We start from the raw sequence: 26,963 nt of genomic DNA, 5'->3' as shown, positions 1-26,963 counted from the left end.
TAGCCCTAGCCCTAGCCCTAGCCCTAGCCCTAGCCCTAGCCCTAGCCCTAGCCCTATCCCTAGCCCTATCCCTAATCCCTAGCCCTAGCCCTAGCCCTAGCCCTAGCCCTAGCCCTAGCCCTAGCCCTAGCCCTAGCCCTAGCCCTAGCCCTAGCCCTAGCCCCAGCCCCAGCCCCAGCCCCAGCCCCAGCCGCAGCCCTAACCCTAACCCTAACCCTAACCCTAGCCCTAGCCCTAGCCCTAGCTATAGCCCTAGCCCTAGCCCTAGCCCTAGCCTTAACCCAAGCGCAGCTATAAAGGTCACTGCGCATGCGCAGAACTATTGAGTTTCGTGTTTTCAGCCGAAAAATCTTTTTCCTAGTAGTCTCTTCGTTAATTAAATATGCATTTTGACTGACGTTCTGTATATACATGAACCCGGAGATTTGTCTATTGGTAGTAGGTAGGGGGTTATTTTTGCGAAGTATGCCTGTATGGCGCTTTTACTTTCTATTTCATTGTTAGCTAGAATCAGATGTGTCATCTCGTTATTAACACGCGGCAACATTTCTGCTGCTTCAAACCTTTAAGTCAAACTGTCACCCTTGAAACTAAAAATCTAAAAATAAAACAGACATAGTATTAAAAAAAAGTTTTGAGTTTCTCCTAAATACCTTATATTTGTGTTGATGCAGCTTCTGCTGAATGGAGTGGTGTAGCTGTAGAGAGCTGCACACCCGTTAGTCTCAAAGTTCGAATCCGGGTTCAAGTCAATAGACCGTCCCTGAGTCCATCCAACTCTGATGGGTACCTAACTCACGTTAGGGAAAGTAAAGGCGGCTGGGCATAGTGCTGACCACACTATTTCTTCATATATGCCGAGGTCACAGAAACAAGTGAACTCTACTTCACTTGCCCCATAGACCGTCAGGTTTGAAAGGGAACTTTTTACAGCTTCAATACAAGGCCTTACTTTTCTTTGACGGCAATCAACAAGTTCTCTAATTTTATAACATTTCACAATGATTCTCAAACAGCTGTGACACTACTAGGACTTACTCATCTATGATGCCAATCAACATGTCATGTGGTATTAATGAATTACAACATTTCACAATGATTCTCAAACAGCTGTAACATTAGCAACCTGCCTGATTTGTCAATTTCCCGACCATGTGTCTTGAGTGACCCTGTCAGTGCGGCATTATTTTACCATGAACCCGGATCTCCACCAGACCTCACCCAGAATCACTGAACCCTGACTTCTCCGCTTGACAATGTAGAATATTCTAGTCCTGTTCCCCAACCCTCCATCTACAAATGCTTGACCTCATACATTTTTATTTTCCCTCGAAATTATCCCAACCTACCCCTGCCCTCACGCAGGGAGAATCTGGCCGAAACCCGATCCTCACGTCCCTGAACCGAGCATGACGTAGCACGTCTGAGCGACAGCCTACCTAAGCATAGCCCAGTACACAGAAGGCAACATTCCACCCCAAACACTCCAGCGTTCACAAAATGACACGTCACTTCCTGATATCCAAACCAGGACCTAACGCTTGTCACACGTCGTTCTGGAAAAGTCTATTTCAGAAGACACTTTTATCCAATCTTATCAACACCCACGATTTGAGTTTGTATTTTTCAAATGATACGAGCGTTGACATATTGTAAACCGTGCAATAGTTAAATAAAACAATAAACCTGCCAGGAAAATTTGGCTCGGTGATTTGCCAGATTGGCTTGTACCTGATAAACCAGGTTTCCAGAATCTGGCTCTGCGTGAACTGGCCATAAAGATAAGGTTCAGCAAAGGATCAATTTAGATTTATTTTTTATTTTATTTTTTGCAACTGTCTGACAAAATACTATTTTGACAAGCTCTCACACAAAACTGGCATGTCATGCGTTAGGAAGAAATGGCGCTTGTCTTGGAGATTTTTTTTAATACCTCAGTAGTGGGATACACTTTTAAATGAAACGCTATGCCTGATAAGTTTTTGAAAATTTAATATTTGAATTTTTGAAATAAGCAGCATTAAAACTAATTAAATTGAGTGCGGATGTACGTTTAATAATATTTCAGAATTAAATCTTGATTCTGGATCTTTCACAATACTTACACAAAGTTATGTAAAATATTCTGTCACCATTATATATTTTATTGTATTTCTCGAAAATGTTCCTGTCAAAAATCAACCAACCGTGAAGATCCTGGCACACATTTTCCAGAGAATTTGTACTGCCTCCACGTGTAACACATCCCATGTCAAAGGTCAAGGTCTGTCGTCTCACATCCTCTGTGCATGCGAGTTTTAACATTTAAAGCAGTTTATGTTTCTTTGCATGCATGTCCACTAGCTGTAATTGTAATACAATTTAAAATGAGGAAGTTGGTGTAAGGTGTTGTGTTAGTAGAAGCAGAGTAGGGCAGTTTATTTGACGCTTGGTGAAACAATTTCTGATTATCCTAACACCCTTCCCCACTCCCCCTACTGCACACAATCAACTCATCTAACTCTTCTTGCGACCAACCCCATGCTCAACCCATACATTTAGTTCCATATATACGACCAACCCCATGCTCAACCCATAGAGTTAGTTCCATATATACGACCAACCCCATGCTCAACCCATAGAGTTAGTTCCATATATACGACCAACCCCATGCTCAACCCATACATTTAGTTCCATATATACGATCAACCCCATGATCATTGTTTTTTTTTACTCTTCAGTTAGTCTGAGTAAAGCCACGTATACAGCCAGATCTATGCGCTCATGTCCAAGTTCATATTTTCTCATTCTTTCTCCCTGGAGATATTTCAGCTAACGTATTCAAGCGAGACGTCTTGTGTCACCTTACTGCTTTTGTTTTCCAGGAGAAAAAAAAATGCTTGCACGGCGGTTTTTTTGACTTCTCATTACGGCACCATTGCAATAAATATAAGGTTGTGAGGGGAGGGGGGGGGGGGGTGGCACAAAATTTGAATACGGATGTGGTACGTACGACTGTTGACTTTTCTCATCGCTTCCTTCTCCGGGTAGATTTTCTAAAGAAATCGTCGATCACGGCTCAACCTACAACTTTCTAGAACTTTCCTCGAGCTAACGGAACTCGCAAGACGTCAACCTTTGACATAACCTACGACGTAATTTTATTTTAATTTGAAAAAGAGTTCCAGGAAGTCATTGAACTTGGAGCTATAGTCACATTGTAACGTTTAGCGCTGACGTGACCTGCTGGCTTAAGTTTCTTTTGAAGACCTGTCTTAATACCCTATTCACCCTTGTCTACGTGCTGTGTGTGTGGGGGGGTGGGGGGGGGGTGCACTATGGAGGTTTCTCGGCCTGATTCCGGCTGACTTATCGAACGATTTCGTTGATCATTTTATCTCTGTTACTTATCCAATTGTTGTATTAAGACAAGGAAGAGGTGGGATACATATGGTTTTATTTTAATTGATACGTTTCATGAACCAGTGTTCTTTAGATCTTGAGTCGTTGGCTGTTTTCAAGTTTGCTATTGGCAAGTCAGTTATTAGGAAGTTAGCTATTGGCAAATCGGCTATTGACAAATTGGCTATTGGCAAGTTGGCTATTGACACGTTAGCATAAAGTTGGCTATTGAGATATGAGGGAAAACAACAGTGGTAACTTGGCTGGCAAAATTCCACTAAATTCTAATTAGAATTTCTTTCAACGTGGATGTACTTGAGGCTGACAAAAGTCCGGTTATAAAATACCTGTACATTTACCTGTATATGTAAGCCTTTTACATATACATTTACCTGTGTCTTTACATCATGTACCTGTAGATTTACCTGTGCCTCTATACCATTAACCTATACATTTACCTGTATATGTACGTAATTTACCTATGTATTTACCTGTGCTTGTACATCATGTACCTGTATCTGTGAAAGGAGAGATGCATCTGTAAAATAGAACGTAAAAAAAAGTATTTCCAAAATACATTTGTCAAGCTAACTCAACAATTCAAAAGTTCCACGTAAATTGACAACATTATTGAATTTCAATTATTATTAACAACACATCATACATCAAACATAAAAGTGCACATATTTTACAAAAATTCCTTTTTTCAAAACTCAAACTCAAAAGTGCAGGCACGTATATTTGTAAACACGAACAAATATGTCACTTCGTAATCAACATTTACCTGAGATTTACTACTATTAACGAGACCTATCTAAACAAAGGCGTATCCATACTCTTTCCTAAGCTTTGGCTCATGTAGTATAATTACTCCACGGATTTTTTAGACAGCTAATTTCAATTGAAACGAAGATGGGCCAAGATCTTAGTGTCCGCTAGCCACACCTCTGCACTGTCAAATAAAACCATTTATCAAGGCGACTGTACGACCTAGAGCGTCTAGTTACAAGTTAAATCAAGCGACTTTCACATCAAGTTTACGATAGTAAACCATTAGTCATCCTTACATAAACAAAAGTGTACGATCTAAAAGTATGATTTACTCTAGAATTACTAAGTATAGTTGTAATTTATGTGAAGATGATTATTAGAGATAGCTTGACAATCAATTGTTTAAAAATAAGGCTTTTGAAAAAGAAAAGGCTCTCTCTTTAAACATAGTCCTAGCATTTAAACGGCTTTTAAAATACATTTTTTCTTAATTATCGAATCAGTTAAAATAAATTGTGCAAATAGATTTTACAATTTTAACTTCTAAAACCCGTAACAAGTTAACATATGTATTTGTCTGTGATAATAAAAATTCAAGTGGTACACGTTCATACGTTAAAAAATAATTATGAGCAAAAGTATCACCACGCACCCGATAACCCCATGTTTCTATGCTACTAATTCTCTACCAATTTTGTTTTTATTTGAAAAAGCTGAATCAGTTTATCTATATAGGCTACTATTCTGTAAAGAAAGTCTATGTCTAGGAATTTAAAAAAAAAATTGAACAGAATTTAATTGAAGCAACCTACATCTATGTCAAACATTCCCATTTCATGACCTACTTACATTATATTAATTTTTTAAAACGATTCCCACAATGTCAACAGATTTTTCCGATAGTCCTCAAAAGACCCCCCCCCCCCTGTATATTAACACTTGTGTCCACATCATCGTTTGCATCTATTGACACCGTCCCTAACGAGGTCAAGAAAGTGCATCGCCAATATATCGCAGCTCAATGTCCCGTCGTGCTCCGTAGCACCTTCACGATTCACGCATTGCGCTTCGTCGGCTCGCGATAATAAAATAGTTGGACTGGAAGCAAAGGGATTCTGTCAATAAGTAGGCTGCGATTAATTCATCAACTCGACATAAAAGTGATGCACCATGAAAGATGTTTGTAAGAAATTTCCCTAAGGTAATCGGGGTAAATGTACCGTTTAGATGAGAGTTGTATACCCTTACAATTGATATTTGTTTCTTTTTCTTTTTAGATTTAAAAAAAAAAAGTTTGCTCCATTGCCTTGTGGTTTCGTTTTGTAACCTCATAATCTATGTACGTTGTTTTCATTTCATTATAATTAGGTCAACACGATTCTACTTAGTATATAGGTCAAAATAATATTCGCAACTAGGTCAAGTAAATGGAATGATTAAGTCTTTAAAACGGGCAATGAATAGGTGCAATATTTAACAGTTGTTGAGTGACATTATTTTCGACATTCACGACTTTATTTACTTTAGTCAAAATAAGTTATTTTCCGAAGGTCTTGAAATTTTGTCAGTTAGAGGTGAAATAATTTCCCTTTTCTTATAACCCATTGTTTTGTATAAAAAGTTAGCGTAATGAATTTCTCTTCAATTACATTTAAGATCTTGAATACCTTACTGGGTAGGCTTAGCTAGAAAGTTTAGGTACCAGTCTGTCGTAGGCGCTGATTTTCTTGTCGTTATAAAAGTTTAGTGGGGACACCAAACTCACGATCATTTTATAAATGTGCAAGTCGACAGGTTATGCTGAAATGTATGAATTCCCCTCTGATTTATATTGCTTTCGCGCATATGGTGCTAGCACATATCATACCCAAACCTGTGCCCACTCCAAACCATACCCTTCACACATCACCACTACCCCACACAATACCCCACACACCTCAACACCATCCCCACCCTGCCAACAATACAACACCCCGCGTACCTATGGAGACTAGGGGTGGGTAAGGGTGGGGTAGGGCAGATTGGGGTGTTGAGAGGTGGGGTTGCAGGGGTTGGGGTGAGTGCAGGGGCTAGGATAATAATTTTTTCCATGATAGTGGCAGAAGAGGGTGGGGATATTTAGCGCTAAATTGTCAGTGGTAATCGGATGGGGGTGGGGATATTTGGCGCTAAATTGTCAGTGGTAATAAGGTGGGGGTTGGGATATTTGGCGCTAAATTGTCAGTGGTAATCGGATGGGGGTTGGGATATTTGGCGCTAAATTGTCAGTGGTAATCGGATGGGGGTGGGGATATTTGGCGCTAAATTGTCAGTGGTAATCGGATGGGGGTGGGGATATTTGGCGCTAAATTGTCAGTGGTAATCGGATGGGGGTTGGGATATTTGGCGCTAAATTGTCAGTGGTAATCGGATGGGGGTTGGGATATTTGGCGCTAAATTGTCAGTGGTAATAGGGTGGGGGTGCTTATTGCAAACATCCGTGATTTCTCTACTTTCACTTGACTGTGCTTGTGCAGCAAACATTCAGTCACGTGGGAGGTGTGGGGGTTGAATTTTGGGGAGGTGTGGGGGTTGAATTTTGGGGAGGTGTGGGGGTTGAATTTTGGTATCTGCACTTGGTCATCTTGAAGGTGCACATCAATCAGGAGACCATTAAAAGACAGTTATCACTTATGCTCTGTGGCGCACCTTAGGGATTGGGGGCGGGGTAGATGACCGCATCGGGCGCCGACCGTATGGGGTGGCGAAAAGTTTTCATAATATTCAAAAAGCTTTTTTTTGTCTGCTTTACGGAATTATACAGTTACTTATATAAACTTGCCATACCAACTTGCCATACCAACTTGCTATATCAACTTGCTATATCAACTTGCTATATCAACTTGCTATATCAGCTTGCTATATCAACTTGCTATATCAGCTGACTATACCGACGTATCGTACCACCTTAAACACTATCTCACCCTAGATCTGGACATTGACTAAAGCCTACGTCAAAAATCTGGTGAAACCAACAGGATCTTTGTTGCAACTTTTGTGTCTCACACAGACAGATAGGGATTGATGTTACAAAAGTAAAGGATAGATTAACTTATCTCTTAATCTCGACTTTACCACCTGCACTTTTATGGGTGAAGACAATTCATATCGATATATATATATATATATATATATATATATATATATATATATATATATATATATATATATATATATATATATATATATATATATATATATATATATGTATATGTGTGTGCATGTATGTATGTATGTATATATATGTATACATGGACACACATAATGACCAGAAAAATAAGATTGAAAATTCTTATATATATATATATATATATATATATATATATATATATATATATATATATATATATATATATATGTATGTATGTATGTATAATAAACATGCATGCTTATAATAATGCATGTCCTTTTTTACTTCCTACCCTCATTACTCCATCTTACCCTCCCCCTCCCTCTTTAGGTATTTTAATGCACTGAACCCGCCTTCGCCCCTTCACACACCTTCCATCATGCACTAAACCACTACATCAACACCACCCGTCAGTATTCAGCAAATGAATGACTTAAAACAATAGAACCGACCATGTCACCTGTTTATTTATGCTAATGTCTCTGACACTATCGGCTTGCATGATCTGCCACAGTGGGGGACGAAATCAAACATCAAACAAACTGACGGAAATGTTTAAATGAATCTTTTATTTTCAACCAATCATCATCAAGCTGTCACAACTTACCTATCGTTGATTGGCTGACTTTTTTAATAGTACGGCGATATGGGGACGGCTATTTTGAGCTACCTGTGAAATCGACCCGGGGAGGAGGGCGGAGAAGGCTATATTTTCCGGTTTGATATTTTCCTATTGAATTGGCCAGGATGTACCTAGTATCCAGGATGTGGCTAGTCGTCCACGTAAAGACATCATTAGCTGGCCACTTCCGGATATTAGTTGGGGTGTGGGAGGGACAACCGTCCACATTAAGACATCATTAAAGTAGCTGGTCACTTCCGGCTATTGGTTAGGGTGTGGGAGGGTCCACTAATATGTCACCACTAATGTGTCACCACTAATGTGTCACCACTAATATGTTACCACTAATGTGTCACCACTAATGTGTCACCACTAATGTGTCACCACTAATATGTTACCACTAATGTGTCACCACTAATATGTTACCACTAATGTGTCACCACTAATATGTTACCACTAATGTGTCACCACTAATATGTTACCACTAATGTGTCACCACTAATGTGTCACCACTAATGTGTCACCACTAATATGTTACCACTAATGTGTCACACAGATTACATCGAGGCATTTGCTCATTAGATCTATCATTGTAAGCGTATTTAATTGAGATATCACATTACCATACAGACAAAATGTACTTTCCTTCAGTACAAAGTTCCGGTTCAAAGAAATTCCCAGTACCATATGTTTAGGTGGCAGGTGAAGTAGAGTTCGCATGTTTCTGTAAACCCCTTGATAGTTTGGTCATCGCTATGTCCAGACGCCTTTATTTTCCCTAACTGTAATCAGGTACAGCTAGTGGGGGGGGGGGGGGGGCGAAACATTAGGACATCAGACGTCTCTGATCCAAGGACGAGAGTCGTGTGTTTAGAGTTAGCACCCTTGCGCGCTAGCTCACGAACGCATTAACCAGGCTTTTCAATATTATTAGATCAAAACATAGTACTAGTTTACACATGGACGTCAATATGGGTAGGTGGAGCAGAGTTTACCTGTTTATCAACCCCGGAATTCGAAGGGATTGTGTAGTCTGATCAGTGAAGTAATGGCTAACTACCGTTAAGTTAATTGACATATTTCCAACAGACTTGTCTACTGAGTGAACGCGGGTATTTGGAAATATCTTTAGAAGCATGAGGTATATTTCATTTACTTAGCTTATGGTAATATATTGGACTACGGATAAAAGGTAATCCCAATTAAATTACAAAGACATTATGATGGTGAGGAGTTAATTAAATCTAAACCCAGCCTCGCTCCACTAAACCCAGCCTCGCTGCACTCCTCATTACTAATTAGATATTTGGATACGCCAAACCTAATTCTGGTCCGCTTCAGCGTTTCTTTCAGGCATTGCTTCGGGGGAATGGAAGGAGGCAGCAGTTCCAGCCCCCCCCCCCCCCCATCCCCCCCTCCAACCACCTCCCTCCAACCTTCCCCGAACGAAATATAATTGATATTGAAAATATATACTTAAACATGTGTACGCCCCCCCCCCCGGAAAATTTATTCCACTTATCTGTCCCCAAAAGTTTTAAGTGTAACCGCGCAAAAAAAATGTCTGAAAGAAACACTGGTCCGGCTGCACTAAAAAATATCAACTTCAGGTTTATCAGTCATACATCAACACTCATGTTGTTTTTCTCAGTTTTTAGATGGAATATTTCTAAACGGGTAGGATTTTCAACTGCGGGGGAGCATTGGCTGTACACGTGATCAGGAAAGGTGAAGGTCGCTGCGCTGTTCGACCTTCCGAGAAATTTTGGTGACTGGATTCTAATTTAAGAAAGCGCCCAGCCCAACTGATATCCGTCTATTTTGCTCTCAATCTAACATCAAAGTTCGATTTGTCCTTGGTTGACAACACAATACATTGGGATTTTCTTGTAAACAAAACACAAGGTGCTTATTTGTAAAACAAACAACATGCCAAAGATCGTTAGATCCGGGTTATTAATCCAGTAATTTTTTTATCTTAGATACATTAAAAATTTAAATAATTTACCAACAATGGAGTAAAGTCACTAAGATGTATTTCAATGTGTTTGAGCAGTTCTGACTAGTATGTTTATTTGTGTAGTAAAACTGCTAATATTTGAAACGTGTATGTATATTTGTGTAGTAAAAAACTGCGAATAATTGAAATATGTTTGTATATTTGTGTTATTAAAATGTGCATGGTACCTTGCGACCTGCCTGAAGCAGAGATCTCAGCTCATGTTACTTTTTAAGTCCACCAACTGGTTTGGTCAAGCGAGGTTGTGGGAGTCGTAGGCAGCGTCTTGTGTGTGTGTGTGCGTGCGTGCGTTTACATGTATGTGTGTGTGTGTGTGTGGCGAGGGGGGGGGGGGTGTAGACCGTACTGCTTGCTACTTCCACATATTTTTAAGATTTGGGTTCCTTTCTTTAAAAAAAAAATCATCGTCATCTCTGATTTTTTTTTTTTTTTTGGTTCTTAAACCACACCTGGATTTGTGTCTCGTCTAGACATTTATTTTAATTTAATTTTTATTTAAATATATATTTTAATTTTAAAAAAAATATTGAATAATGTATGCATCCGTAGGTTAAGCCAAATCTGGGTGCATGCCCTTGACTGCTGGTTAAATCTGGTTTGAGAATATCCTGATCGTGACCCTAACCGAGTTATAAATTCTGAAAAAAAAACAAAAAACTCGTGGGTTCGTGTCATCTGGGGTGTAGATCAACTCTGGTCTAGGGTGGCAGGTGATTTCTTACACTCTATGACAACCGCCAGGGTTCAAGTACGTCCGATTGGGCTCAAGCAAGTCTCATACGGGTCAAGCACGCCCCATTGGGTAATGCAAGTCCCGTTGGAATCAAGCAAGTTTCATAGGGGTCAGGCAAGTCCCTTTGGGGTCAAGCAAAACCCCTTGGGGTCAAGCAAGTAACTTTGCGGTCAAACAAGTCTCTGTAGGGTCATGCATGTCCTTAGATTGGCCAACACTGTTCCGAGGTCAACTAACCCACGACTTCTCTATCCACCCTATCAAATCTGTAAACGTTGTTCTATTCACGCCTTCATACCTCGTCTATCCGCCCTATCAAATATGTAAGCGTTGTTCAATTCACGCTTTCTTATCTAAGATCTATGTCACTCATAATGATTTATATATAGATAAGCTCTATACGGATGTAGATGTGCACCCGTTTACACCACATCGTGATGTTGATTGCGCTTGTTCGTGTTAGTTATCTGTCCGTGTATTGCTATTTGTGTGTTTAAGATTAACCTGGTGCATTTGTTATACCCTAACCCTATACCATAACCAGAGTTATTTCTTCGGGGGGCTCAGCCCTCCCCCCCCCCCCCCGAAGAAAGTCTACCCCCCCCCCCCCGGATTAGATGGATTTTATATAGTAAACATACACTTTTACTAGTGTCCGCCTCTCCCCTCCCGGATAAATGTTGCCCCCCCCCCCCAGAAAAATTTTGACCGGCCCCCCCCCCCCCCCGCCCCGCCCCCCCCCCCCGAAAATATCAAGTGCCCCCCCCCCCCCCGGAGAAAAAAGTCTTTGAAGAAACACTGACCATAACAGACTCCTCTTAAAAGGTTACTGGTAAAAGTAAAGTTCCCTTTTTAAACCTGACGGTCCGTGGGACTAGTAAAGTAGAGTTCACCTGTTCCTGTGAACTCGGTTTATGAAGGGATAGCCTGCTCAGCAAAATGTCAAGCCGCCTTTACTTTCCTTAACGTCATTTAGGTACCCATAAGTGCTGGGTGGGCTCAGGGTCATTCTAACCCGGATTACCTGAACCCGGATTCGAACTCGAGACGTTAGAGTTTGAGGTCTAGCACTATACCGCTAGGCCACACCGTCACCAATACCGGCGGTCAACTAAATACACTTCCTAGTGCCAATGCTAATCCTATCCCTAACCCGAATCCTAGCCCTAGTCCTACCATACACATAACCCTAGTCCTACCATAAACCTAACCCTAGTCCTACCATACACCTAACCCTAGTCCTACCATACACCTAACCCCAATCCTAGTCCTACCATAAACCTAACCCTAGTCCTACCATACACCTAACCCCAACCCTAGTCCTACCATACACATAACCCTAGTACTACCATACACCTAACCCTAGTCCTACCATACACTTAACCCTAGTCCTACCATACACATAACCCTAGTCCTACCATACACCTAACCTTAGTCCTACCATACACATAACCCTAGCCCTACCATACACCTAACCCTAGTCCTACCATACACCTAACCCCAACCCTATTCCTACCATACACTTAACCCGAATTTCTAAAACTGGACTTGAGATTACAATACTACTAACAACCTAACACAAATATTTTTGGACGAGTTTATTATCAAACATCGAATGAAGAGGTGGTTTTTTTTTTTGTTTTTTTATAGATCGATTAGTTCGTAAATTTGACCGATAGAATCGCCGATCATGACTGTTTGGACTTCCCTTAAAGACCGAGAAGTCACGTGTCAAACTGTCGGGGTGTATGCCGTAAACCTGGTCCGACTAGGTGCAGACGGCCGATAGAGTTTGTAGGCCAAGTTATGGTTTCATTGGTTAGCGCGGGGGTGGGGTGGGGGAGGGGGGGGGGGTATGGCGGACCTAGGTTCGGCGCTGCTTTGATCAGCATGCAGGAAGCGACACGGGTGGAATCTTCTGGAAACTCCACATCAAAGAGCCAATGATATTCAAGATAAACAAAACAGAAATAGGTGTGAAAATGTGTTGAGCTTAATGTATGCGAAAAGTTAATTACTTTAACGAATGATTGACAGGCGTATGACAGAGGAATAATGTATGCAACAAGGGGTAACGTTAGGGACAGTGTAAAAACTTGACATACTGAACCACCAGAGCATGGCCCATGACGTGGCATAAACTGTGTTTCTTTCAGGCTTTTTTTCTCTGGGTGGCGGGGCGAGGAGGGGGGAGGTGTGCCGGACATTGGTTAAAGTATAAATTATCTGTATAAATTCTATTTCGTTCTAAAAGGAAAGTGGTGGCAATAGGCATGTTTCGAGGGATGGGGGAATGGAAGGTGGTAAGGGGACGATACCTACGTCCCCCCCCCCCCCCCGAAGAGATGCATGAAAGAAACTAGTTCTAAATGGCTCCCACACGTAATTATGTCAGATGAAGTAAAGACATGTACATAACTTAAATTTGAAAAACTAAAGATAATTGCCTGGATTTATGTTATGAAAATAAATATCCGTATGTGTTGTTTTATAAACACAGTCCCACTTGACAAAGAATATTTTTAGCTGGTTATCCCCTATTTTGATAACGGATTTAGTTTCTTTTTTTCCACATTTAATTATGCAAATTGAACACCTTAAGCATTTGATCTAAAATTCCTTATAAAACACAGACGCGATAAAACACCACTCATCAGATAATGATTGCCAAAAGTGTAGTTTTCTGTTGTTGATATTTGTAATTGAACCACTTGTATTCTGTGTGATATATAGGCTGTCCTGGTGTTATGATTAGCTTGTGTTAAGGCTAATCCTCGGATTATTGTTAGGGTTATGGTTAAGAAAAATCGTCGACATCAAGTTAAGTGTTTCTAATATTGTTTTAGGTTTAATAGAAAACTAAAATATAAGGGATTAGTAACATAACATTGGGCAGGGATGGGGAGTTTTATGACTCGGAGTGACTGTTGATTTACAATAGTGCACTCTGGTCAAAACATTTCCTCATATGAAGTCGGACCTGGGACAATATTTTCCTGACAGAAGATGGAATGTCCCGCTCAGAGAATGTTCCAGAAGAAATCGCCAGTCCTTGATCCTGGTCCTGACTGGGAAAGACAAATACCACATCGTCTGTCAACAGCATAGCAAGGGGGAAGTACTCTGGAATAGGGAGTTAGGCGAGTTACTGCCGCTGATCCATTGCCTTGCACTGGGTCGAGTTCAATGACTCTACTTATAGCCATTGATAGAGTGTGAAGTTGTGTTTACACGATACTTTACTAATAGGCGGTGTGTGTGTGTGTGTATCTGTGTGTCTTGTGTGTGCTTAGATGGGTATAAGTGTGTGAGGTGGGGGGGGGGGGGGAGATAGAGAAAGAGAGAGAGAGAGAGAGAGAGAGAGAGAGAGAGAGAGAAAGAGAGGAAATGTTTACATTTGCCTTTACCGACTTGTCATTAAACTTGAAGGAGGCTAATTTTAAATAGCTGCTATTGGTTCACAATTATGCAGCTCATATATGCCTACGTAATTGAATAATCAGTTCTAAGGGCATTCTCAAATCAGCCCCGTAATTTAAGTGTATTTACATTATTTCGCTTCAACAAAATTTCTGTTCGCGTTATAATGTTTATTATTCTATTTGTTTATTCGTTATGAGGAAAATCTTGGATTAAAAGTCATCGTTTTTTTTTAAAATCTAGTACTTAAAACTTACAATGGGATCACCCAATTAAATTTTGTTCGTGTTGAATGTATTTTAAAATTTTATCCTGGATCTAACCTTGAGTCAGAACACAGCCCTAATCCTACCGTTAAATCTAAGGCTTAAATTATCGTTACCGGCTATAAAGTGAGCTTTGTTTGTTTTTGAGAACCAGTTGAGCGACCGGTTTTATCATTTGGCTGTCCATTATTGTGCAGCAGGGTAGAAAACAACCTTAATCCTATAATCTTTTGTGTTGTAGCTTAGCGGCTTAACGTAATCCTGTGAGCCCATATCCGCTTCATTATAAAAAGATGTAATTACACCTGAACACGGCCTCTGTGGATATGACTCACGCTAAATTAGCCTCGATTTAAACACTGCAGGTATACAGTGCCTCACACTTCAGCCGTCTGCTGGCAAACCCGCAGACAGCAGACGACGATATGTGGGTCACAGAAAACTCATATACAGGGACGAGGCGGGAGGGCAGGGGGGGGGGGGGGGGTGAATTCTGGCCTTTCTTCAAAACGCGACTAAATCTGGACCAAACATCTAAAAATAGCGCCCAAATTTTTCCTGTTGATATCCTAATGTGATTCATCCCCCACATATATGTGAATTCGGAAGTTTAAGGATCTTTTTTTTTGAAATCGAAATTCGCAGTTATTGGAATCTACACGTTCTGAGGATGTGGCGACTTAATAGGACCAGACCTAGATCAGTGCCGACATTAGTGTCCTAATGACCTGCATGACCAATACTTTCTTATACCTCATCAAATCTTACAACTAAAATGTCTTAGTTGGTTTATCAATTAAAAATTAAGTATTAATTAATTAAAGCACGGGGCATTGGTGTGACTTAACATAATCTTATTATTTATATATATATAATTCTCTTCTTGGAGACCATAGAAAACACCAAGCTGTAAGCGTGCCTCCTAACAGCCCCCTCTCTTCCTCTCTAGGCGTATCGCTACAACACCCACCCCGACGTGGTCTGGTGAGCTGTGGTTCACGCTAAATGTTTACAATCGTAGAGCCGGGTTTAGTGACGGCTATTAGGGGCAGATAATTTAGTTTGAAACGATTTTAAACTTAGGGAGGTAACTAAGAGGAGGCTGTTTTCACGGGGGGGGGGGGGGGGGGGGTTGGGAGAAAGGAGGGTTTTAGTGTTTTAAAGCAAATATTTTCAGTGGCAGCATTTAAATTATGAGTTACTGAAAAGTAGAAAATAAAACAACTAAATAGCAGCGTATGATTCCTGCTTTAAATCTAGCTGCTCGATATTAAAATAACGATTTTAATTAATAAACTGACAATTTTAATAAGTAGTATTTAAACTGGATTTTGCATTTAAAATTAAAAATTAAAAATAGCGACATTTGACATATTTGTTTGAATATTCTAAATTTTTTACTAAAATTACAAGCTTTTTTAAAGGTTTCAGAATATTTACACTTTAAAAATAAACAACGATTAGCGATCTCTTAGACATATAAACATTTCATAACTCGCATCCCTTCATTGAAGAAACAGATCGACTCTACTCCACCTCAGTTACCCAATTAGGATGGACCGGACAGAACTAAACACAGGGTCAGATGAACGTTAGGGCCACGAAATATTTTCCGAGAGCGGAACCTAAACTCAATTGTAATTGTGCTAAGACAGTTACTGGGGGGCCCCGGAAATCTGTCAGCCTAGTGCCCCGGTCGAACTTGACGACCCCCCCCCCCGCCCGCTCCGCCAATGTCCGTATAATTTTCATGCAAACTCTACTTCACCTACACCGTGAGCTCGTCGTTGCATAAGCCGTGTACGTATTTACCAGCGCTGGCGTTTCGTCCTGTTTTAGTTTCGGTGTATCCGGTAACGTAATCGCCAGATATAGCGCGTGGTTACTGTAAAATCTAATAGTGTACACGTTTATAAAAGAGAAATTTTTAAATTTAAAAGCATGTGAATGTAGGTTTAAACTCCCCACCCCCCATTAAAAAAAATCCCAAATAAATAAAGAGTTTTGTGAACTAAAACATGTAGATTTGAATATATATTGGCGTAGTTCTAAATGCACACATTCTTACATAAAAAGCCTTCATAGATGTCCCACTGGTGTAAATTAATTAAAAGTTGCTGCCGTTTTGTCACGCATGAAATAATACAAGCAACTGCTTGATTTTGTTTAATTAAGATTGGGGGGAGGGGGGGGGGGCTTCACTTTAGGACCTCGTGTTATTATTAATTTTTCCACCCCACCCCTCCTCCACTTGTTGAATAAAGGTTCCATTTCTTATTTTAAGTGAATATTTTTACTACATTAGTAGTAGAATACCTAACTAATTAAAATTTTATTATATTTAACATATGACATTCTAATGACGCTTGAAGTGCTGATTCAAACAAAAACAACCGTTCTTGAAGTACTTTGATTATTTAAAATGTACTTTTCGAAGGTAGAAAATTAGCAGTTTACGGTAACGGATTTACCGGCGAGGTGTGTGATCAGGATACAGTCCCCTCGCGGCGTTGGTCCTTATTTAAACCAGCCAGGATTTTCTCCCGCTATCTGCCGATATAGTTCAGACCACAAGGGAGGCTTGCGATCAATTTGCCGGTTAGGCCTGGGATAGATTGAACTTAGTTACGGATTTAGGTAAACATTTATATCTTCGTGGGTTGTTGATTAAAAAAAAAATCAATCGTAAAAAAATATTCCTATTTAGATTCACTGTATTGAAGATTTCCCATGGGCTAAGTATATAATTTATTTATTTAATATTTTCATCATTATTTTGTTTAAAATTTAGAAGGGCAAGATTTATTTATTTTTTGCAGTCATTTGCATTTTTCTCCGTGAAAGATTATATTTCCGAATATAGTTTTATGTAACCAATATAGAACAGCTAAAATTTATCAGGAAAGATATTTTTCCAGTACGAAAATGGTATGTTACCGTCCAGTATTGGACACTAGTGATTCTTTCATAACGTACACATTATGTTGTCGTTTTACTGGCAGAGCTAAGAATGCTTAGAGTAGAAGCTAGTTTTTTTGTTTATGGTGCTCCATTCAAGGGTTTTAGCACATACGACTCAAGATGTACACTGAATTAAATAATTCCTTTGAGAACACTGGGGAGCAAACGACTGGTATCACACCCATCTACTGGGTGTAAAATATCTTGGATGTGAAAGAAATAAGTTACTTGATTCTTGGTTATATTTGTTTTTATTTGTAAAATGAAATTATCTTAGAAGTGAAAATTTGAAAAACAAATTATTTACGTTATTGTAAAAAAGGTGTAGTCAATTTTATATCTGTTAAATAGTATAGCTACTTTATTTTAAGCTTGTAAAATGGAATGATCTATTTCAATCGCCAATAGTCTAATCCTGGTCTAATGACCAGCCAAATTAATTGTTGACCAACCAACTGAATTGTTGACCAACCAACTCAATTGTTGACCAACTTACTTAATTGTTGACCAACCAAGTCAATTGTTGACCAACTTACTTAATTGTTGACCAACCAAGTCAATTGTTGACCAACCAAGTCAATTGTTGACCAACCGAGTCAATTGTTGACCAACCAACAGCTCAGTCGTCTGGTAGACAACTTCACGTCTGCATCAAACTTGCCGCGCGCATCCCGGAAATAAAAACACGCACGCAGACGACCGTTAATGGAGCGCGCGCGCAACGGCACGAGGAAGCGGTGTCGTTATTTATAGCCGTGACGTCACTCTCGCGATCAAACAAATTTGTCACAAATTGACATTAGGTTTTGCAGTAGGTGTAGAGATTGTGACAGCTAAGCTGAATCTTTTATAAGCGGGTTATAGTTGTGCTGTTGCTCATTCTCGGCCATTTCTCATAGCTTTATACAACTATAATATATAAACATTCAAATAGGTATGATATATTAAATTAAATATTTTATCGTTTTTTTAGTAAAAGAAATTTTTTGCTATTAAGTTAATGTTTATCATATCGCCAGTAAAATTCAACTTTAGTTTTAACAAAAAAAAAAAAAAAAAAATTAACACGGAAAATAATTTTTTCTCATCTGCAGAATGACTTGGTTTAGAGAGTTTCGCAACGGCTATGGCTTCATGTCCTACCCGGACACCAGGACAGCGGTCAGCTTCGACATTCCGCTTCTAGCTGTCACCTACTGCTGTGTTCTGGTTGCCATAGCAACGCTCATTGCCACACTCGGAATTCGAGGAAGGGAGGTAAGTTGAGTTTCTTTAAATTATTAATGCTTGTGTTATCTTTCTTACACGCGGATTAGTAATAACATAGTGAGAGATTTAATCTTTCGAGATTTTCAATTACTCGAACAAAACAAAAAGGTTGGTAGTCAACTTTTTTTCCCAATGATTTCAAAATCTTGCAGGTTGGTAATCAACATTATGTTGGATCATTAATATCGTTTAACTTAGTGATTGAAAATCATTTCGAAATCTACTTTTCAAGTATAAAATTATTCTATTTATGTGTGTTCGAACGTTTAAATAATTCAATTAAAGAAATGATTTAGCCCGCGTTCTTTTCATAAATGTAGGCATTATTTCACCTAATTAAAGCATTTTTAAATACTTTTAAATTTACAAAATGAACACAAAAAAGGGAACAAAAGAAAACAACACAGATGCAACCAAACAAACTAACAGGTTATGGGCCCTGACTGACCGAACATAATCACAGGTTATGGCCCCTAGATTAGTGTTGTTTTAAAACTTGACGAACCATCTCGAATGTGATTTAAGATTATAGTTTGTTTACGACTTAATAGATTCAATGTTTAAATATTTTTTTTACAGAGATGGTCGGCAGCCATTCGTGCATCGTACTCAGTCGCTATCGGCTCCATTTTGCTTGGTGAGTCTTTAAGTAGTTTCTGGTAATGGTGTCAATTGGTTCCGACCCTCCCCCCACCTGTACAGGCTTGTCTGTCACGCTAGTTTGCCTGCTCCCATATAACGACGTGTCTGTCTGTCCGAATATAAAAACCCATGTTTGTATTACCTCTAGTCTGTGCCCCCATATAACCCATTTGTGTCTGTATATCCCCTAGTCTGTCTGTCCCCTAGTCTGTCTGTCCCCTAGTCTGTCTATCCCCTAGTCTGTCTGTCCCCTAGCCTGTCTGTCCCCTAGTCTGTCTGTCCCCTAGTCTGTCTATCCCCTAGTCTGTCTGTCACCTAGTCTGTCTATCCCCTAGTCTGTCTATCCCCTAGTCTGTCTGTCCCCTAGTCTGTCTGTCCCCTAGTCTGTCTGTCCCCTAGTCTGTCTGTCCCCTAGTCTGTCTGTCCCCTAGTCTGTCTATCCCCTAGTCTGTCTGTCACCTAGTCTGTCTGTCCCCTAGTCTGTCTGTCCCCTAGTCTGTCTGTCCCCTAGTCTGTCTGTCCCCTAGTCTGTCTATCCCCTAGTCTGTCTGTCCCCTAGTCTGCCTGCCCTAATAAGATGACCTTTACAAGTCTTTCACCATACAACTCCAATGTCTGCCTGCCCCACATATAACCCCCTGTGTGTCTGTCTATCCCCTAGTCTGCCTATCTCCCTATAACCCCCATGTTTGTCTGTCTATCCCCTAGTCTGCCTACCCTCCATATAACCCCCATGTCTGTCTATCCTCTAGTCTGCCTGCCCTCCATATAACCCCCTGTTTGTCTGTCTATCCCCTAGTCTGTCTGCCTCCATATAACCCCCATGTCTGTCTATCCCCTAGTCTGCCTGTACGGCCACTGCTGGCAGTATGGTGAGGTGGAGATCAAGACCAACTACGTCTACAGGAACAGCAAGCCTTTCGAGGGTTACGTGGGCATCACCGTGGGGCTCAGCAGTGCCAACGTCACCTTAGATGGTGAGTACAGCGGTTGGCATACTGTACCATACAGCGGTTCTCGAAATGTAACATACAGAGGGTTCTCATATTGTGCCATGCAGGGGGTTCTCATACTGTACCCTACGGGGAGGGGGTTCTCATACTGTACCATACGGGAGGTTCTCATATTATACCCTACGAGGGGTTCTCATGCTGTACCATACAGGGGGTTCTCATACTATATAATACAGAGAGTTCTCATATTATACCATACAGGGGTTATCATACTGTACCCTACAGCGGTTCTCATACTCTAGCGTACAGTTCATAATTCAAGTGATGGATTTTGAAATACTCTTTTCCACGTCATAATTATGTATATAACAAAAATTGTCGCCTCTCTTCCACACCCAAGTTTGTAAAAACAAAAGAGAAAAAAAAACGATATTTAAATTTGATTGCTTGATTGCAACTGTGTCCAGAGTTTACGTGAGCTACTCAGCTATAATGGGTACCTGGAACTAATTAGGGAGAGTAGAGATAGAGCCATGCCATGACCACATACATAGGTGAAGGACATCGGAGTCCTCTCTTGTTTACAGATATGTAATGTTATGGTGAAGATATGAATATGTTATTTGTGTATTTGTGTATATGTGTATTTGTTTTGTCACCATCAGGCTACTATGAAGGACAGGTCGATGAAGGCTATGTCTACTACGCCGAGAGCATGCCCTGGGCAGACTGTAAGTTAACCATTGCTACTTTATGATAAAACTACTTTTGTAATTCAAACATTGCTACTTTATGATAAAACTACTTTTGTAATTCAAACATTGCTACTTTATGATAAAACTACTTTTATCTATAACGAGACAAAAGGCCCGTTGAGGGAGAGATTCAACGGGCACTAGCTTGATACTTTTAGTGTTGTCTTTTTATCTAAATCGAAACCAAAACCAAAATCACCACCTCAACCTCAAATTTAACCGGAAAAAAAATGTCATTGAAAACGGATTTTTTTCCAGAATCGGCGTTCTTTTGGTTGTTTAGAAATTTATATTAGAACCGTCACTTTAGAATGTTCACATTCTGTTAACTTGGGCGGATGGACATTTTCTCATTAAAGCCTGGTTGAGACACCTCTCCCCTCCCCCACCCACACACCCATTCACACCACACCTTCCCCCTCCACCCCTTCTCCTCCTCCACACCTCCCCCCCCCCCCCCAACTACGTGACGCAAATTTAAAAACATTCGAGCTGTCACTGAAAGGTGCAAGCTGTCAATTTGATTGGCTGGTTAAACCTCCCTCCCCCACCCCACGTCTGGCTTAGGTCAAACGTAAAGGTCACCCCGGTTTTCTTGTGTCAGGGGTTGAAAAATGTCGCCGAGGTCATTAGGTTCACTGCTCTATTTCTCTGGTGACGGGTCATCGCTCACAGCTAACTCAAACATTCGGAAATTTAAACCCAAACCTTTACTCTTCCAACTGTATTTTTATCGTTTCGGTATGCCGGTATCGTCGTATTTGTTTGCTCTGGAATCGATTCTTCGAGTCCGTACATGACCCAAATCATAACCTGAACCGTAGTTCCACAATTTTCAATAGTTTTCATGTTTAACCTGGTTCAGCCAGCTACAACAAATTGCAATCAACGAAATGAGACGCCTTTAAAGAAACGAAACAAATATTAGCGCGCATTTTACCCTTGTAGCTATTTAGCCACTTTGAGTTGACGTTAAACCGTGCCAATTAGGGGTACCGTTAAAACTAGTCAGTTTTGGTTAACGCTAAACGTTGGCCTTTAGGGATTGCATTTACCCTTGTCAATTAGGGTTAGTGTTAAACCTTGACATTTGCGGTTAACATTAAATCTTATCAGTTTGAGTTAACGTTAAATTTTTCAAGTCGGGGTTAACGTTGAAACTTCTCAGCCGTGGTTAACGTTAAACTTTTCAAGTTAAACCGTATCAGCTGTGGTTAACGCTAAACCTTGTCATTTAAGCCTTTGAAGTTGGGGTTAACGTTGACCCTTGTCATTTGTGGTTATGGTTAAACCGTATCAACCGTGGATAACGTTAAACCTGCTCTCCCCAGATGGTAAAGAGTACCAGAGGTTTGGCTACTTCCTAAAGAGGGGTCTGCCCGCCCCCATCCTTAAGGTCATGGAGTTCCTAACTGTAGACGAAGGAGATTTCAGATGGGGTCGCTCGTTTCACACGGCTGGTCAATACGCTTCAGCTTTACTATGGTAAGTACATCCCATAATTACATACAGATATGCATACATGGTTTATACATATATAGATAGAAATACACATACAATAGTGTGAAGTGTGAGAGTGAGTAAAACGCGTATTATTACATATGTATGATCATAATTGAATTTGATATTGTTTATAAATATTAATTTATCTGATATTTAAGCGATCAATCGTTTTGATCTAACTTTGATTTATTTACACAATTCCCCATCAAAGTACCACTGGTTCACCACATCAAGAAACCCATAGTATATGCTAGTCATGTGACTAGTCATATAATGTAATCATTGATTTACCGTCGGCAACCCAAGAACACCATCACAACACACACCTTTGCTATTCAAGTTTGAATTCTTCATAACACCCTTACCAGATAACACCATTACCCCATAATCCCATCATCAGAACACCCACAAACGCATGCCTTAAACCTTTGAACATCCCAGGACACCTTTACCCCATAACACCCCCACCTCATACACACATACACCTGTACTCTACCTTTGAACCTCCCAGAACACCATTACACCATAACACCCCCTCTCTCAGATCTGTATTCTGACCTTTGAAATCCAGAACAACATTAAACCGTAACACCCCCCCCCCCCAGGAACCAATACTCCATAACACCCCCCCCCAACACACACACCCAACTGTACTGTGACCTTTGAACCCACAGGACGGCCTTTGCCTTCTGGATCGTGACCAACGTGCTCCTGTTCAGCGTGATCGTGTACGGGGCCTACATGTGTTTCCTGACGGGCGCCGCCATGATCCTGGCCTGCGTCACCTACCACACCTGCCAGACCCGCCTACCCCTGGTCGTCTGCTTCGAGGACGAGAACCTGATCATGGTGTACGGCTGGTGCTTCTGGCTCACTCTGGCGTCAGGTGGGACATTTGGTGTTTCTTTCAGATGTTTTTTTCTGGGGGGGGGGGGGGGGAGGTGGGGGGGGGGGGGTAGACGTGCTTCAGAAGATATGCCTGAAAGAGTCCCGTTCCCCTCAATAGATGCCTGAATAGAAGCTATGTGGACAATAGCGTAAAGTACTTAGATAACAATTAACAATAATTAAATAAAATCATAAGACGTCAATATACACAGATAATTAGGTGTACTAGAAGAACTAATCAAAATTCTCACGGAACTACACAAAAGATTTTAAATTACTATTTTAAAACACTAAAAAATGTTAACATAATGGGACTGCTAATTGAAAGTACTGTTCCTGATAACATACACATAATTTATGTCATATATTTTGTGTATGGGATGTCGTTTCCAACCAAAACTATGAATTAAAAAAATAAAGTTAAAAAACGAAATGACAATAATTGTCTTGTATACAGGTATTCTTACCTCTTGTTTTGGAGCTGTGTTGTTTGTCATGTTAGAATTCTACTCTCCTTACATAAAATACAGTGAAAACAGTAGAAAAACTAATGAGATACCTATGATCTTGTCTGCAGGTATTCTAACCTCTTGTCTTGGAGTTGTGCTGTTCGTCATGGACCAGTGCGCGTCTAAAACGATTTCAGAATTCTTTCACCTGGAGACGCTCGACGATGACGACACCTTTGAGGTGAGAAAAAAAGTATTAAAGAGATTTTCTTTCAATTACTGATTATATATAAGTATAGAATTGTTATACCTGATGGTTTTTAGAGTAGATAAAGTAGAGTTGATCTGAGATGTTGTACATGGGGTTCTGTACTTAAACTTAAGCCTGGGCGAACCGATTCGGTTTTCCCCGATTCGTACCAGGTACTCCTTAGAGCTGAGTAGGCTCAGGTACACAATAACGGAGCTCAGAAAGTAAATACTAGACTTTCGTGTTAGCTATTGGCTACGCCATCACTCTATGAGGAAATGACATTTCGGTTTAGTAAAATACTTGCTGTATGTTCTGATATGGTGTGATATTACCTAATGTATGGTGACTTGCTTCCCCTGCCAGTTCTGTGAAGACTTCAGGGCCAGCAACCCCAACCTCCTGATGGACCGGAGGGGCTCCGTGGTGCCCCCACCCAACGACCGCCGGGGCAGCATCTTTCTGGAACCCAGCCGCAAGCAGAGCTACTTCAACGAAAACTTCCAGAAGAGTCTAAGTTTAGGCGACCTGACGCCCAAGTCCTCCATTAAGGAGGGATCCAACGGCGTCAAAGTCAACCCACTGTTTAAACCAGAGGAAAAGGTAAGCAAATCGTGATACGGGTCTTTACAAAAAGGGCTGGTAAGTAGGTCAATAAACAGTTCTATGTCTCATGCAGGTTTTATTGAGCCGTAGAACTGCTTGGTGACCTACATCCCAGTCCTATTGGTTAAATGTTAAATCATTTAAAATTAGTACCACTCTAAAGGAATATAACTTTTTTCGTTTGATTTTTTAAATTGTGTATTCTAAAGCACCGCGACATTTGTTATGTAGTTTATCCTACACAAATGTAAATTTTACAAACTGCACACAAATTATAAATTGCACTTCCAGAACTAATCATGCGTATGCCAGATAAAGTATAGCTTATCTGATTCTATGACATTGGTATATCAAAGATTTAGTGCCTAGCTGCATGACTCTTCTTAACTAGCACATTTATCCATTATACCCGAGGGAGAGGGAGGTGGACAACGGTACCTTGGAAGCATAACACATATCTGATATGCTTTAACAAACTATTATTAAAACTGGTTGAAATGTAATCACGTATTTGATGTAATTACTTCTTCATCGACAGGCACAAAATTTAAAGTTTGATGAAATGTAATCACGTATTTGATGTAATTACTTCTTCATCGACAGGCACAAAACTTAAAGTTTGATGAAATGTAATCACGTATTTGATGTAATTACTTCTTCATCGACAGGCACAAAACTTAAAGTTTGATGAAATGTAATCACGTATTTGATGTAATTACTTCTTCATCGACAGGCACAAAATTTAAAGTTTGATGAAAACGGTGAAGTTCGTATCGATATGGAATGTCTGTGTGAAGAGAAGGAAGTCTGTCTAAGCACCAAGAAGCCTTCTCTCGCCACACTGAAGGAGCATAGAGAGAACCACGCCAACGAGAAGAGGTCGACCTCTAGTTGTGAGTTACTCTACTTCATCTACCTCATTACATCTCCATTATAACTTTCTTACATACGTCATTATTTTAAATATCTTATACCTTAAATCTTAAGTTTGTTTCTTAAATCTTGTACTTGACTCTTCAATCCCCACACATTAAGCCTCGCTTTTAACTTTCACAAATTACACCACCCTTTTTACTTTCTTACACATTAATCTCATTTTTAGCTTTCTCAAAGCTCCATTTTAGTCTTTGTACACACCCCTTTTAACCATACAACACACACTTCCTATTAACTTAGTTACACATTACTCCCCTCTTTAAACTTTCCTACACTTTCTTCCGTTGACTTTCTTACAGTGATCATCTCCAGAGTTTCTTCCAGGCATCTCTTCGGGGGCGGGGCCCCACTCCCCCACCCCCATGAACTAAATGGAATTTATATAGAAAACATATACTTTTACCAGTGTCCACCCAAGTACTCCCCACCCCTGAAAGAAACACTGATTATTTCCCTTCTGGATTCCCAGCACCAGTTATCTCCCCTTCACAAACTAACAGTTATTACAATTTTTACAGCTCCCCAAAAAAGGAACGGCAGCCTACCCGTGGTGACCCACAAGGGCAGTAAAGTGACCTTCAAGTACCCAGAAGTTCAAGGCTCCCTGGCCAAGAGCCTATCGGCCGGCGACATCTTCCACACGGTGCCTCATCACATCCGGGAACTTTCCGAGAGTTCGCACGAGAGTCTCCACGAGAGTTCCCGCGAGAGTTCCCACGAGAGTTCCCACACCCTGGGTCAGGAGACCAGCACCAAGGAACTGCCCTACTCACGGCAGTCGTCAGTGGACAGCAGCGAGACTGACTCGTCCCTGGGGTCAACGGACCGTATCAAATACGTGGGGGACGGCAGTTTTAAAGGAAGTGACGTCAGCATAGAGGTGGAGATTAACCCGTCGACGCCTCGAAGCTGATTCAACAAATCAGCTGTTCATTAATTAATTTTGTTTTAACACGTATTGCTCGGCTCTACTTTAGTAATTATTTTTTATTATTATGATTGATATAAATTAATTTTAAATTATTTTTATATTAATTTTTTATTTATACTTTTTTTTTCGAAAAAAAAACAAACGAACAATTAAAATGTTTTTAAAAAAAAAACAATAAGTTAGTATTATTGTTATATCTTAGCAGGTAATAGTGATTTTTTATTTAATTTTTGAAACTGCATGTAAATTGTGAATATGTGTCAAATATTTAAATTTCATGTTGATATTGTATAATAGAAACGGAATCGTTGATGTTAGGAGCCCGCTGATTTGTGTTGTTCTCAATCTGTCTTTCACCGTGTTTCATATCGGTTTACGGCCCCTGAATTCTATCAGGCTGGCCTGGTTTATGAATCCACTTCCGTTCGTGGAGGGATT

General features: G+C 40.2%; 1 protein-coding gene across 4 annotated transcripts in view; it reads left to right on the top strand.

The window, feature by feature from the left end:
- Positions 1 to 26,629, top strand: part of LOC131931099 (dual oxidase maturation factor 2) — a 51,360-nt gene extending 24,731 nt beyond the window's left edge. For 2 of the 4 annotated variants that reach the window (XM_059287810.1, XM_059287829.1), the window contains exons 2-11: positions 18,438 to 18,600; positions 19,192 to 19,249; positions 20,097 to 20,231; positions 20,873 to 20,938; positions 22,294 to 22,447; positions 23,140 to 23,351; positions 23,931 to 24,043; positions 24,419 to 24,655; positions 25,392 to 25,551; positions 26,113 to 26,629. In XM_059287810.1, the coding sequence (XP_059143793.1) occupies positions 18,438 to 18,600; positions 19,192 to 19,249; positions 20,097 to 20,231; positions 20,873 to 20,938; positions 22,294 to 22,447; positions 23,140 to 23,351; positions 23,931 to 24,043; positions 24,419 to 24,655; positions 25,392 to 25,551; positions 26,113 to 26,507 (1,693 nt within the window). In that variant the 3' untranslated portion in view covers positions 26,508 to 26,629. Of the gene's footprint in view, positions 1 to 16,943; positions 17,020 to 18,167; positions 18,278 to 18,437; positions 18,601 to 19,191; positions 19,250 to 20,096; positions 20,232 to 20,872; positions 20,939 to 22,293; positions 22,448 to 23,139; positions 23,352 to 23,930; positions 24,044 to 24,418; positions 24,656 to 25,391; positions 25,552 to 26,112 lie in introns of those variants that run through there. The other 2 variants (XM_059287817.1, XM_059287820.1) reach the window with 2 other exon arrangements.
- Positions 26,630 to 26,963: the final 334 nt, after the last annotated feature.

The sequence above is a fragment of the Physella acuta genome, unplaced genomic scaffold (genome assembly GCF_028476545.2).
Source record: "Physella acuta isolate Inbredline_101_S28 unplaced genomic scaffold, ASM2847654v3 ptg000102l, whole genome shotgun sequence".
NCBI lineage: Eukaryota > Metazoa > Mollusca > Gastropoda > Physidae > Physella > Physella acuta.
This window is presented reverse-complemented; position numbering and strand designations above follow the sequence as displayed.